The following is a 15,293-nucleotide window of genomic DNA, read 5'->3' on the forward strand; positions in this document are numbered from 1 at the left end:
TTCGCAAGTGTATGTTACAGCAGACAACCGCAAGAATATATTATATGGTATTTTTAAAAAAAGTTAATGTACAAATTTCCAATAAGATAAATGTTTTTTTTTTGTGAAAAACAGCATGGTATAATAGTTCAATTTCTCATATTCACAAATTATAAAATGAATGAAAAAATGTATAACATGGACAATAAAATCTCATGGAAATTTTGTGTGCAGGTTTGAACTGATGATTTCTGAACATTTTCTGACTTCTTGTAGTTCGCTGTGGAGCCTTCTTTGACCATTATTTGAATTTCTTCTTCCTCGGCTATGCCAAGAATTCGTATTATAGTTTGTTGTTCTCCAGGTGATTGGGAATGGTATCTTACTGCTCAATTATATCTCCATTCAAAACTGCATCACCATTGTCATCTCCACTGATGTCGGAGTTTGTAAGATTGTCACTGATTACAAAACTCGGGTCATCATTACTGTTATCAAATAAGTCAGACCCGCTACAGTAACATTTTCCTGTAGAATTCGTGGGTTTGTGAAACCTATACAAGTCTTTGACTGGGAATAAATGAAATCTGGAGAGAGATAATAGAGATTGACAGTCAATCAGGGCTTTTCAGGGTGAAGGTATTGAGGAGTAGGTAAACTAGCCCACGTTGGGACACCAAATTCAAACAACTATAACTTAAACAAAATAGGAGGAATCTTCATTTTTTAATTTTATATTTATTGTATTTGCTTACACTTTTATCCTTGAGGATGACCACTGCATTGATTGTCAATTGACTGTATTTTATTGCAAAAACAATTTTTTGGGAGTGTCCCAACCTGGGCTTAAGATCGGCCCACGATGGGACATCCCTTGCCCAGGCTGGAAGATTGAATTAAAAATAAGCAATTCATTTTTTTTGTTAATTTATTGAAAACACATTTGAATTTACATTTCATTATAAATATTAATAGTATGAACACATTATTTGAAAATCTCAAAGTGTGTTTTAATCTACTATGTTTCTGAAGCTACGTTACAGGCTATAATCATAATATCATATTTATCATAATTATTTCATTGATATGTAGCCTCTTTAAGTAAAATAAGAAGCAATGCTCATCATTATAATAGGAGCATAAAATATCATATTATTGAAGTGTCCCAATGTGGGCAGATGGTCAAGGATTTGTTTTAGACAGAATTACTGGATTAAAAATAAGAGTACAATAATGTTCTATATGTCAAAATATTCACACAATAATACAGAAGGTATATTAGCTAACTTCGAGGTTTCAGAAATGTTTTCAATTCTTTCTTAATAACGACTGGTGCTACAGCTGAAATTAATTATGTCTGTAAATAGAGCTATGACAAATGATAAAACACCGCAGTTGTTGCCAGCCTGACACTCACAAATTTCCCACACTTGAAGTGTCCCAACGTGGGCTGGTTCACCCTAGAGTGATTAGGTAGAACAGGTTACAACTACAAGAAAACAAAAAATTCCATCGGTCTCACAAATTATATGGTCACCTTGAGGTAACCATAATGTATACCGGTAAAATTTTATAAATACCTACTTTGCATGATTACCTGTTCATTATAGATGAAACTACATTTTTGACTTTTTATTATAGGCTACTAGAATTAATTCAGTTCATTTTATCGTGAAAAATAAACTCAGCACGATTTAATAGGGTTACAAGTTTCAGAAAACAAAATCACATAGAAAAATTTAAATGTTGGATGGCATTTAAAACAATTTCAACTTTTCAAGTTTAAAGAGACACTTTAACAAAGAATAATAGGTAATATAAAGTTTTATTCAACACTTTGAATCCACCTAGTTTGAAATCAGTTATTTGAGAATAAAAAACTATTGAATTAATCAAACAGTATTATAATTTTCAGATAACATTCTAGTAACCTTGTTATCGCAAGAACGTCTGAAATCCAGCAAGAAAGAGAGAATATGGAGAATACAAGTAATCCTTTGGAATATTGTGGTGACAAGGATAAATTACATCAAGCTTTAAAGATTGTAAAAGAGGTAAAATTCAAAAGTTGTCATCAATTGAAATATTAGCAGCAAACAATGAATCTTCAGAAAGACCTTTACCGATATGTAATTCATTTGAAAATTGAACCCCGAAATGCTTTTGTTTGCATAAAGCATATCAATATTCGTGAGGGATCGCATTGTTTTTCAGTCTTATCATTTATTTATGTAAGCTGATATCTTAATGAATTAAAATTGAAATATTGAATGAGAAACATCAATGGATAGAAAAATTGTTAATGTCGATCAATAATCAAAACAGACTAGAAAGTAAATCGAAGCAGTGCACCTGCAACTCCTTTAATTGTCTACGGTGTTCAGAATAATTGATTTTTAGTAAATTATTTATTTTTTATCCATTTATCTATATAAAAAAATGCCGTATCGCGCCTCCTCGGTTGTGCATCCAGCTAAAATTTGCCATGAGATGCATTAAACTATTTGGCGGTACGAAGTTCGCCGGCCAGCTAGTTTATCATAAAAGTTGAATTTTCTATTAATCTTCAATCTTGAAACTTTTTTAGCACTACAAGGATATTGGGATGGTATTCTACATCCAATTTTGACGTTGAATTGGAAATTTGAGGAAGTTGCAATTTTAAATGAATTGGCAACCACCTTGTAATTTCTTCGGATGGAGGGCCAAGTCTCAACTTATTTTACACAGACTATAGGTAAGCCCTGGTTCAGATCAAACATTTCTCTCGATTTCAAAGTATTATTCTTGGTTTTTTCAGAAAGAGCTGGAAAAACGCAAGGCAAAGTTGACATGTTAGAGATGCAAAACAAAAGGTTACATAACGATTTACAGAATGCTAGTTCAGGCAAAGACGAAGCAGTAAAAGACACTTCACTTGCCAAGGATAATGTAAGTATAATTGTCAATAGAATCTCAATAGAACAACATATTTTTGACCGAGCGAAGTGAGGTCTAAGATTCAAGTCGACGGTTTGGCATTTCTCTTAATGTTTAAATGTTTATACGAGACGAGTTACGGCGAAACGCGGTAAAAGATTTTTATGAAATTTGACAGGTATGTTCCTTTTTGAATTGCGCGTCGACGTATATACAAGGTTTTGGAAATTTTGCATTTTAAGGATAATATAAAAGAAAAAGGAGCCTCCTTCATACGCCAATATTAGAGTAAAATCTGGGTGGCGCACTCACAACTTTCCTTGCCGTTATGAAAATTGATCACCTGACGCTAGTGTTCCCGCGCATCTCAAGTCTACTATTCAAAGATTGAGCCAGCTGGTGACAGGGCAATAACGCTGGAGACACACATGAGGTCTGCTATCTCTTCATAGTGAATGCTTTAATAGAATCAACAATAATTTGCAATTGAAAATCACATTTTTCCGAATTTAAAGCTTATTTTCAATTTAGGTGAAAAGTTACTGAACATTAATTGTAGAGATTTTCATGCTCAATCTACTCCACTTGATTTTTTTTTTTGTTTAAATTGTATCTGAAGCCTGATAATTGGGAAACTAAAATCGAACTTTGCATTGATGGGGCGGGCTCTTTTGTAAGAACCTTAAGTTCCAAATTTTAAGTCATTCCGTTAATTGGGAGATGAGATATGGTGTACTCATACACACACACACACATACAGAATAATACCCAAAAACCACTTTTTTGGACTCAGGGGACCTTGAAACGTATGGAAATTTAGAAATTTGGGTACCTTAATTTTTTTCGGAAAGATACCCTATGGTAATAGGGCAAGGAAAGTAATAAAAACCTTTGTTTTTTTTCTCTAAGATCAAAAACTCACTTATGTTAGAAAACTCAGTTCACGTTTGAATTTGTATCCCATATGATGATTTATCCAGTTTAATCTTTCCATTTAATTGACCGAGCGAAGTGAGGTCTAAGATTCAAGTCGACGGTTTGGCATTTCTCTTAATGTTTAAATGTTTATATGTTGCGCATTTACAGCGAAACGCGGTATTAGATTCTCATGAAATCTGACAGGTATGTTCCTTTTTTAATTGTGCGTCGACGTATATACAAGGTTTTTGTAAATTTTGCATTTCAAGGATAATATAAAAGGAAAAAGTATCTATCATACGCCAATTTTAGAGTAAAAATCAGACTATAGAATTACTAGTAGTTCTGTGAACAGTAGACCTCGCGCAGTTATAACGACGTCCAAAACCATAAGTTCATCCACACTGATACACTAACTATTTATTTGATCAGATCATGCTTACACAAGATTTAATTATCACATAAGCTTTCCGGAATTTAGCGCGAGAAAACCAGAGGACATCTAGGCGCCCAGACGAGCTGTTATAAGTTCTTTGCATCCTATTTAATAGTGCATAAAAATTGCATTCAATGTGGCATGCAATAAGGCATGCAATTTATAGTCTACACAGCTGCTAATTTTTTACCAAGTTACATTGAGATATTGAATTGCATGCGTCATGGCATTCATTTTATAGTCAACTCGACAGCTGATTCATGATGAACAATTCTATAGTCTGATTTTCACTCTAATATTGACGTATGAAGGAGGCTCCTTTTTTCTTTTATATTATCCTTGAAATGCGAAATTTCCAAAAAACCTTGTATATACGTCGACACGCATTTAAAAGGACATATCTGTCAAATTTCATGAAATCTATTACCGCGTTTCGCCGTAAATGCGTAACATATAAACATTTAAACAAAATCCAACCGTCGACTTGAATCTTAGACCTCACTTCGTTCGGTCAATTATGAATAATTCTATAGTCTGATTGATCCTATCTTCAAAGTAGATGATGATTTCTAATATAGTGATATCAGAGTATGGAAGAATTACTTTTCTTTTCATATTATCCTTAAAATACAAAATTTAAAAAAAACCTTTGTGTATACATCGACGCGCAGTTGAAAAAGGAATATTCCTGCCAAATCTCATCGAATTCTATCAACGCGTTTGGCCGTAATCGCGTTACATACAGACAGACAAAAGCAAATCGAGTTGAATCATAGACCTCACTACGTTCGGTCAACAAATAAGTTTCATAAATTGCCAATAGGTGTTGAAAATCTCGGTTGGTGGCGATGATGCAATCTAGCTGGCTGGCCACTGCGCACACATTTCATGAGCCCTACCGTTTTTATATAAATACCGTGCTTAGCACTTAGAATGTACTTAGTACTTCCCACTGTGATGATGCAACCCGTCTCAAGCCGGATGACAACAGCCTACAGTGAGATTCACGTCATAAAGCCAGCACTTGATTAACATTGGTTTACTATCCTTTTCTGTCATTAGACAATGTAGTTAGCTCTATCCTTATCTACCTCCGCACTGTTGCCAAATCATATGTTGACTTTGAAGATGTATAATGAGCTACCAAAATATTTTATCTCAATTATGTAAATTGATTATTAAATCAGAGAAAATATATTTGAGTTGGATTTGATCATTATTAACAAGTATCAGCAATAATAACTAATATTACGTCAGATAAACTGAAGTAACTTTAATCATATCTATCTAATATGGGAGGAGGTGGTAACAGAGAATCGGAAACACTGTTGTCCTATCATTCCCATTGACTTAATAACGTGAATGCTGCCTGCCACACATGTCCGTCACGTGATCTGCTCCAACAACACTACCCCACCCCTCCATTATCGGACATGAGTCGGATCTCAACGTGACAGGTGTGGCCCCACCCCATTGTGATATTGCAACATTTCTAGTTTAAACCTCTATATTTGCATGCTCATTGTTGTATACGTCATTTTTCTCGTTTTTCCACAAGGTTTTTGAATTGTTCGAAATGGTTTCGTACAATAACGTAATAATACATCTATATAATCACCGGTTTTGGGCGTGAACCTGTGGTACTTTTCTGTAAGTTGTGTAATTCTGAATGAAATGAATAAATAATAGTGTTTATATTGACGCCTAATCATAACGATCAAGTTATGATAATGTATCTCATAATAATTAAGTTGATAGTTTCAAAAATTGCATATAGTTAGACTCAAAACGATACGCTAACATGATTAGCCTTTCTCATCTTTTGTAATCAAATTTATTACATTGACTTACTTTCCGTGTCCATGATTACTATTATTCTATATATTTCCCTCCAAAAACTCAAAACGCCACTCGGAGGACTTTGTCATTGCATTTGAGGAGGTCGTCATGAGAGCAGTTTGTTTTAAAGCAACTCGCACTGCAATAAGTGAGAGTAGTTTTGTACTAAGCCGCAGTCACAGGCAGCATTGTCCTGAATGTGACCCCAGCGTAGCAGGTTTGTTTTACATCTTGTGACTTCTGTTCGTAGTCGATTAAGGGCACTACCTCCGTAAACAAAGCCGTAGTGCATTCGTGTGACGTCAGCACAGGTAGTGGTGAGGGCCGTTTGCACAGTGAAAGCAACTGAATTCAATCAGCTGTTGGCTTAGACTCAAAATGAATCACATTATAACAAATGATACTTGATATAGATTTAATCCAGTTTAAGGTGCAATTTAGTTTAAACTTACACTGTGCAAATGGCACTTAAAGACTACTAAGTTGTGAAGGGGAGTTCACAGCTTGAACTTTCTTTCAGTTCAATTAGTCCAGAAACTATATACATTGGTGCATGCAATTTATTTTGTAGTTCTGATTTTTTAATATATTTTTGAGCATAGCGTCAAAAGTTATGTGTTTGAAATTTTGATCCTTGAGGTGTCCTTAAGCGCGCCTCTCCACTAGTAAATACTGAAATGAAGTGCATCTAACGGGCGATTCTCATAGAACATGAACTTATGTCATTGTGCGAAATATCAATATGAGGACAATGTAGTTGGTGATGATGGTTGAAGCTGAAAATTAGGTGTTTTTCACAATACAAGGAGCATTGTTGTCAGGTGTACCTGGAAATCTATTTGAGATAGAGCGCTCTCCCTGATCTCAGATTGTAGGGCACAAAAATACGCCCAGAGGGATTTTGAATTATACATCTAAATGTTAACAATCGGAAGATATTGTTGATCAAAAACTAAAATTCATCAAAATTGATTTTTCCTTCAAATTTCTCTCATTTTTGAAAAATCATAACTCAGTACTCATTGAAGATAGAGAGTTCCGAATGATCTCATTTTATTCAGAATTTTATGATCTGGAAAAGAGGCGAGAGCAAATTTTTCTGTCCGATTACGAGATTTGGCAGAAATAGCTGAAAACTGGAGAATGAGCTGAAAATACGAGGTTTTTGGGCCACCCTGTATCTAGCACAAGGAAATTTTGCATGAAGAAATTGGTTCTGGACTTCTCTTATGTACCCAAATAATATATTGAAAAATCAGAACTACAATATAAATTGCAAGCACACCCCCTTTTTTATGTCTATATTGACTGGACTAAATGCAGATTTTGCCGTTTCTCCTGCCATAGATTCAACCTTGGTTGTTTAGGTGCTGTGGTAGTAAGAGGAACTGTTGACTGAATAAAACTCCTTCTTAACTTGACTCTTGTTGGTTTTGGCTGAGACTTATGGACATCAAATGTGAAAATTCAACAGTGTAGCCCTGAATAATGCACGTTTATCAGATTACTACTGGAAATTCATTCTCAACACATTTTCAGATAGAACAATTGAAAAAGATCATGGATTTTAACAATAGACGGTACGTAATCAATCTCAGGAAAAAAGAATTGGAGCTTAGAAGTCTGCAAAATAAATTTGAGAACCTTTGTAAGACAGGTAGAGTAATTTACGATTATATTAATATGATTTCTTGTACTTCATTCCATAAATTAAAATTATTGTTTCAAGTGGAGAATTTATTCAATAATAATTGATCATTGGTCGAATTTAGACCGATGTTGGCGCATCCACTTGTGGGGTAGTTCATCTAAAGTCAAGTCAAACATAAACAATTGAATTATTTACTTGAACTACCACAGTAATTTGAGTATAATTTGTTTCATTTACTGGTTTTTCATTTGAAAGGATAGTATATATTTTTGTGCTCAATGTAACTAAGGTTTCTGAATTGTAATGTCTAATCAGGAAAGGAAAATTTTGAAAGTTAAATAATTTAAAGAGAAACAAATCTTTAAATAAAGTTTTTCATACCATTCAATAGTAAAAATAATGCCATTCTAGAATAAATAATACCGTAACATTTATTTTTTGAAGATGACATCTAGCACATATATGTTCCTTTTCTACGCAAACATTCCTGTAGTCTCTTCATCACATTGTCCATGGTTTGCCGTAACATTACAACTGGAATTTGAAATCGCTTCTCGAATCTTGGCTTTAAATTCTTCCGTTGTTGCAGAATTGATAGCCAAGATTCGAGAAGCGATTTCAAATTCCAGTTGTAATGTTACGTCAAACCATGGACAATGTGATGAAGAGACTACAGGAATGTTTGCGTAGAAAAGGAACAGTGCTAGATGTCATCTTCACGGTATTATTCATTCTAAAATGGCATTATTTTTACTATTGAATGATATGAAAAACTTTATTTAAAGATTTGTTTTTCTTGAAATTATTCAACTTTCAAAATTTCCCGTTTCTTTGAAACACTCTGTACTAGTGGATCGAATTAAATGTTGTAATACATCTTCCAACTAGGAATTCAATGTTAATAATATTACAGAATTTAGTCCAGACCATCTTGAATATTATAATATTACTTTTTTACAGGAACAAGAGACAATGTGAGAAAAGAAGATGAGAATAATCTAAATAAGAGTAACACGAATGAAAGTAACAAACAGATGGAGTTGTAAGTATAGAGTATCTGCCGTAATGTATTCGTATTTGCATGATATACAAAGAATAGTTATTGCAATATTGCATATTGTGCATCCCTATATTCCTGCTATTGGAATCATGAACGATCGAATTGTTGTCCAATTGAGAAGCCTCTAATAGAATGGATGGTATAATTATAAGTTCCCAGGTCATAGAAACCTGGACTTGCCAAAACATCTTGACGTTTCAACAATGTTATAGTTTCAAAACGGTAGAGACAGCATTCAATAAATTAGTTATTCATTAAAAGCATTATAAAATTGTTCAAAAAGTCGTGTTTGAAAACTAGTACTGTACTGATTCACTTTGTTCGTATACAGTACTTGATCTAGATACGCCTTTTCATGAGATGTGTAAAAAAATGAGACTAGCTTTATAATAACGCTAACAGTTGTTTTGGCACTGAGTGCATTAAAATTTACCTAATTACACATTATTATATGTCATATTGTTCTTATTTCATGAGAAAATGAATGGCGAAAACCGCGCATCGATATCTCAAACTGTTTCAAAGTGATTCACATTTAAAGATACTAATAAATCATACAAAAATGAAATAAATGAGTACATTAAAACTCTAACAGATCAACCTTTTCTGTTGAAAGTATTGAATATAGGAGTATATATGTTACTGTAAAGGTGCGTACAGATATACGCGCCGCGAACATGAGCAATTCACTTTCAATCAGCTGACTATATCTGTATTTTTACAGAAATGGTAAGATACAGATATAAAAAGCTTGGCATCAGCTGATTAGAAGTGAATTGCTCATGTTCGCGGCACGTAAATCTGTACGCACCTTTAGGCCCGGTTTCCGAGCTCGGGATTCAGCTAAGTTCTAGACTTTAAACAGCTGGAGTCAGAAAATTGGCTTTCCGAAACAGGGCGTAGTCGCAGTCATTGTCATAGTCAAGTTTGAATTAAATTTCGTAAAACTAGAAAATTGAACACAAAATAAAATAAAGAGAAAATAGTGTAAAGTTTCAACTATTTTGAATTATTTAGGAATGTTTAATTCCGTCAGTGAAAAACGTTTCCAATTATAGAAATGAGAAAATAAAAACTGCGACTAACTTATACTGTTATAAAAACTGCGACTACGCCCCATTTTGGAAAGCAAATTTTCTGTCTCCAGCTGTTTAAAGTCTAGGACTTAGCTAAATCCCGAGCTCGGAAACCGGGCCTAAGTGTTGACTAACACTTCTTGAAAAAGTGAAATTTGATAGTTTAGATTTTCTATTCAGACTTTCATTTTTGTATGATTTATGATACTAAGCAATTAAATTTATTTTTAGTTGTAAATAAACCCAACTTTAAAACGGTTTGAGATATCGATGCTCGGTTTTCGCCATTAATTTTCTCTTGAAATTCTGCATGTAATAATGATTACTTAGTTATAATGTATCATATGGCCACCTTCCCATTTGAAAAACTGAAGTTGGATTCAAAATGGCGGACCAAAATATTGAAACGGCAGAATAGTAGTTTTTTAATTCGAATAGGAACCCTGATGAAACCCTCTGGTCAAATTATCCTTGTAACATGAATATTAGCCTGCTTCCATAATTTTCATCAACTCTGTATACAGAGTTTTGTATATAAGTATTTTAATTCACAGAAATAATTTCTCGCCGACCATAATTTTCATTGATGATATTTCAGAGAGAAGAATAGCCACAGGAGGGTTGTGTCGAGACTGGAGAAAAATTTGGAAGAATTGGTTGGAGAAAATATTAATCTCCAGCAACACTTTGAAAAACTTGGACGAATAATTTACAATGTCCATGCAAGAATTTCTTCTATAAAGGTGAGTGATAATTCAAAATATAATAGATCGATCAATGAGGTTTGGAAGAGCTATTGAATAGGATTAATACTCGTTGAAATTTCGAGGGTAAATACAACGAGTGAATTTCTTATTCCAGTAATGAGTTTTCAACAATGCAGTAAAAATGTAAATATCAGAAACGTTTTTATTCACCATGTAGCTTAAAGGGAATATCTTATTTACATTCTGAATATTTTACAAAAGTTTTGATTTGGTTGGTGAGAATTGGATAGTTTTCAAAATTTATCCAGCTTTTCGTCTCTTCTATGATACTATTATTTTTTAAAGAAATTCATAACAATTCTTGTTATTACTATACTCCTATACAGTTGTCCCCCTCAATTTGATAATAACGCCTGATATGGTTTTCAGAGAACATATCTGGACAGCGAAGAAGTGGAAATGCCTGACCAAGAACAATTATTTCAATTATCTTGCAATGAAAGCATGGATTCCTATTTCGGCTCCATTTCTCAAATTATAGAGGACACTTTCGATGCATTGATCAATAAATTATCGCAACAGTAAATTAGTAGCCAGTAAGAGGAAATTGCCTTTCGATATTCAAATTGCTACTTGAAATTATAGAAATAATTAACAACTTTACAATTAGCCAAAGAGTTTCTAATAGTTTCATAGTCTAGTCCAGTTGCAGTTTGACAATTTTTCATAGTCATTAGAGTACAGATTTTAATACTCAAATTAGGCTTATGCAGTATGAAAGTTCTTTTTTGTAATTTACTGACTGTACTTATAATAATTAATTTTGTGTTTTTGTAAATTACTGTACTTATAATAATTAATTTTGTGTCTTTGTAATTTTCTGTACTTTTTCTGTAATTTTGTGTCTAATCTCATGTAAAACATGTTTCAGTTCATTTTATAGAATGTAGAAATTTAGCATTTAAAAAATCGTCAACAAGATATTTTTATTTAATTTTATGTCAACAGACAACTAAATAATATCCTTGCAATTTCTTAATTGCGCGTAACATCCTTGACAATCGAAAAAAGTTATTATCCACCAGACAGTGTTCACTGAATATAATTTACAATTTCAAGTAAAAAGCTCTTCTTATTTATTCGTTTGTCTTTGTAATAGTCAATTTATTCTTCATTGCCGTTTCTCAAGTAGAAAATCCAGTCAATACCAAGTTCTTCACAACTGATAACAAGTTTTCCAGTAATTGGTATTTGTGGATGAATATTTTTCACCGTTTGCTCATTTTGAATCTTCAAACCAATCGCTAATTCGAGATGCTGGAAACGAGTTTTCATCACATGAATATTCGAGATAATATATTGATATCAATTTATAAGCTATAATATAATAAAGGAAAGAACTTGCTTATAAACGTATGGGATAGGAAATTCACGAAAGACCAATCATACGTCTAAACTACTGGACTGATTAACTTTAAATTTTGCATACCCTATTGATTCTTAATTTACCGGGGATGGTTATAGGCCTATTTTGAATTCTTGAAGATTTATATAATAAATATTTTTGAATTCTTCAAGAAAATACAATAACTAATTTCGGATGTTCAATTCATTTTCAAGGTTTTCTTAACATTTTAAGAAAAGCTTGAAACTTGAAAATGGATTGAAATTTTAATAAAAACTTGAAAATTGATTGAACATCCGAAACTATTGTATTTTATTTTAAAAAAAGTTTAAAAAAGAACACTGAGTGATTATTTTCAACTATAATTAATAAGTAATTGTAAGAATAAACTCCTCTGGTTGTAATTCATTGGCAATCACATAAATTATGATTATTACCTCACTTGGTTTGATATTTTGTTTTGAGGTCCGAACAATGAAGTTCTCATTGTCAATAGTCCATGTGAATGCTTGACGGGAACCAAAAATATTTTTTACAAGCACTAGTGTGTTTTTGTTGGAACTTATAAATAGCGGCCCTTTGGGAGCAGGCTTGGTACAGTAAGCAGTCACAGGGAACCTGGAAAAATCAGAGTTCCAATAAGAATATGAGAGAAGCAATTTTATTATAACTATCCAGTCGATATTTAACTGATTAATTCTCATTTTATTTGATACTAAGAGCCTGTTCACATGACAGCGATTTACGCTCGGTTGTCGCGCGGTTGACCAACCGAGCGGTTGCTATGTATAGGGAAACACATGGTGCCGTACACATGCAACGCTTGGTTTGAGTAGTCGCCGGCGAATCGCGGCGGTTGTAGTCTCCGACTACAACCGCTCGGTTGCTGGGCGGTTCGATATACTAGAGCATGCATGAGAGCGTACACATGTCTTCAGTCAACCGAGCGGTTTCGAGCAGAGCAGCACACATAGTGTACATTCTATTACAATTTCAGTTCAATTACAATATTTATTCTATTACAATTTTCAATTCAGTTAGTAAGTTAGTCTGTAGAGGATCATATTTCATAGTAGGGTAAACTAGCCCACGTTAGGACTCTAAAATTCAAACAGCTATAACTTGGACAAATAACAAAAAAATTCATTTTTTAATTTTATATTGATTGTATTTGCTTACACTTTCATGGCAACTGCATTGATTGTCAATTGATTTTTTATTGTTGAAACAATTTTTTAAAAGTATAACAAATTATAAACTCAATCTCCCCCAGTAAAACATAATCTTTTAGGTTATTTGGGTACATAATGAGCTATTTTTGGTCATTTTTTTGTAAATTGAATAGCTTTCTCAAAAATTGACATTTTCAGAAAATTTTGGTTTTATTCAATCAACGATACCATGCAGAATTTTTCTTCCAAATCTCTTACCGTATTTGAAATTTTCTGTTCGATAAATTTAAACTTTAGGCGCTCATATCTCAAAAAGTAATGATCCGAAAAAATGTTTTTCTGAGAAAACTTTTCCATTTTGATAGCTTGATGATATAAAAATCGAAAAACTTTGAAAATTATCACCAGTAGAAAGTTTAATTTCAGCCTTTGCCTAGTATTACACGAGGGCAAACCGCTCATGAATCGCTTGCCAACCGCGCGACAACCGAGTGTAAGTCGCTGACATGTGAACAAGCTCTAAGTGTCGCTTTCTCCAAAACAGTTGATACTTACATTCTAGTTTAAACCTTCAGCTGACTTAATTGAAACATGACCATAAATTGATTAAACGGTTTTAATAGTTGAAACCAAGGTACCTAGAATACGATTTATTCTATTGGTTGAAACAACTTTGGAGAAAGCGACCCTGAATGAGCTACAGTATGGGTAATAGGGTACCAAACAAGTATCATCTTTAATGGGCTAGAAGCAGGCCATCTTTAACGACCCCAAATGGGATAAAGTTATAAGTACTAAAAAGGTATCATCTTTAATAGGCTGGAAGTGAGTACATCTTTTTCTGAAAGTATTTATAAAAAATCATTTCAAGTAACTCTTCTAATACAAAAACCGGGTTAAAGAAATGAGACGGGGCCGCCGAAAACAATGGATGGACAGGTATAAGTTCTAGAAACCCTTCAATGGTCACCTATTGTTATTGAATTTCGACATTTTCGTGGTCTATTGTTAAGGTTTCCACTCCGAGCAATATATTGGAGGACCAGTGTGGTTACTTGAAGGCACTTTCAGCTGTAAACCAGTGGTAGCATACAGTGATTGGATAAACACACACATTACTATCGATGACAAGTACAAATTTAGTCAAACGTACGTAGTGTGTAAAGCCCACATCGAGTTTTGGACGTACATTTGTTAGCCGTCCTTATAAATTCTACGAGATTGAATGGGACTTGACAACACATCATATGTTTGCCAAGTTGTGTTCAATCTAATAAAATTTGAAAGGACGCCAAAAAATCGTAGGTCAATAAGTATTGAATTGTATGTAATCAAGTTGGTCTTGCAGCAGTTGGTATATAGTTTGTGAGCAAGTTGAGTTCATCAAATGAGCCATTGGGAATAATTGACCGAGCGAAGTGAGGTCTAAGATTCAAGTCGACGGTTTGGCATTTCTCTTAATGTTTAAATGTTTTTTATGTTGCGCATTTACGGCGAAACGCGGTAATAGATTTTCATGAAATTTGACAGGTATGTTCCTTTTTAATTGCGCGTCGACGTATATACAAGGTTTTTAGAAATTTTGCATTTCAAGGATGATGTAAAAGGAAAGAGGAGCCTCCTTCATACGCCAATATTAAAGTAAAAATCAGACTATACAATTATTCATCATAAATCAGCTGAGAAGTGATTACACAGATGTGTGGAGAAGCCAGTCTATTGCTGTATTTCCATAAGGTCTATAGTTTCAATCAGGTACTTGTGGATGAGAATACTGCGTGAGGTCTACTGTTCACAGAGCTACTAGTACAATAATTACAAGTACTTGATCACTGATTAACATTCAATAATTATTGCAGAAAATACAAATAACAGATGTAAGGTGCAAAGTAATAGATAAGTTGGTGCTACCTGCTACCAGCTAGAATTGCCTTCAAGAAAGCACACGGGGTCACTAATGAGAATAATGAAGCGGAATCAGAGGACAATAAAGAATGCTAGTCGAGAGTTAGAGGATGCACCTTTTTGGGACAATAGCCCAGTGCACAGGTAGCGCAGCCCCGTCTAATTTATTTTACCCCAAAAACCAAAAGAATTATTGGATGTAATATGCACCACTTATCCAATTGTC

The 15,293-nt window shown here is 33.6% G+C and overlaps 1 protein-coding gene and 1 long non-coding RNA gene across 2 annotated transcripts; one reads left to right on the plus strand and one right to left on the minus strand.

Moving 5' to 3' along the window:
• Nucleotides 1–2,796: 2,796 nt before the first annotated feature.
• LOC111054871 (ankyrin repeat domain-containing protein 26) lies at nt 2,797–11,711 on the plus strand. The gene is made up of 5 exons (XM_039445318.1): nt 2,797–2,910; nt 7,631–7,748; nt 8,703–8,784; nt 10,477–10,621; nt 11,015–11,711. Exons 1-5 carry the CDS (start codon nt 2,812–2,814, stop codon nt 11,168–11,170), a joined length of 600 nt encoding a protein of 199 aa, XP_039301252.1. The 5' UTR covers nt 2,797–2,811; the 3' UTR covers nt 11,171–11,711.
• LOC120356386 lies at nt 11,560–12,724 on the minus strand. The gene is made up of 2 exons (XR_005574012.1): nt 12,428–12,724; nt 11,560–11,902 (listed from the first exon to the last, which is right to left on the minus strand). It is a non-coding gene; the product is annotated as an uncharacterized LOC120356386 (long non-coding RNA).
• Nucleotides 12,725–15,293: the final 2,569 nt, after the last annotated feature.

Source organism: Nilaparvata lugens, unplaced genomic scaffold (assembly GCF_014356525.2).
Source record: "Nilaparvata lugens isolate BPH unplaced genomic scaffold, ASM1435652v1 scaffold6621, whole genome shotgun sequence".
Classification (NCBI taxonomy): Eukaryota; Metazoa; Arthropoda; class Insecta; order Hemiptera; family Delphacidae; genus Nilaparvata; species Nilaparvata lugens.

Coding starts and splice junctions, on each gene's coding strand:
- LOC111054871 (XM_039445318.1), top strand. CDS start 2,812: ATGTTAGAGATGCAAAACAAAAGGTTACATAACGATTTACAGAATGCT. Junction 7,749..8,702: donor TGAGAACCTTTGTAAGACAG/GTAGAGTAATTT, acceptor ACTTTTTTACAG/GAACAAGAGACAATGTGAGA. Junction 10,622..11,014: donor CAAGAATTTCTTCTATAAAG/GTGAGTGATAAT, acceptor TATGGTTTTCAG/AGAACATATCTGGACAGCGA.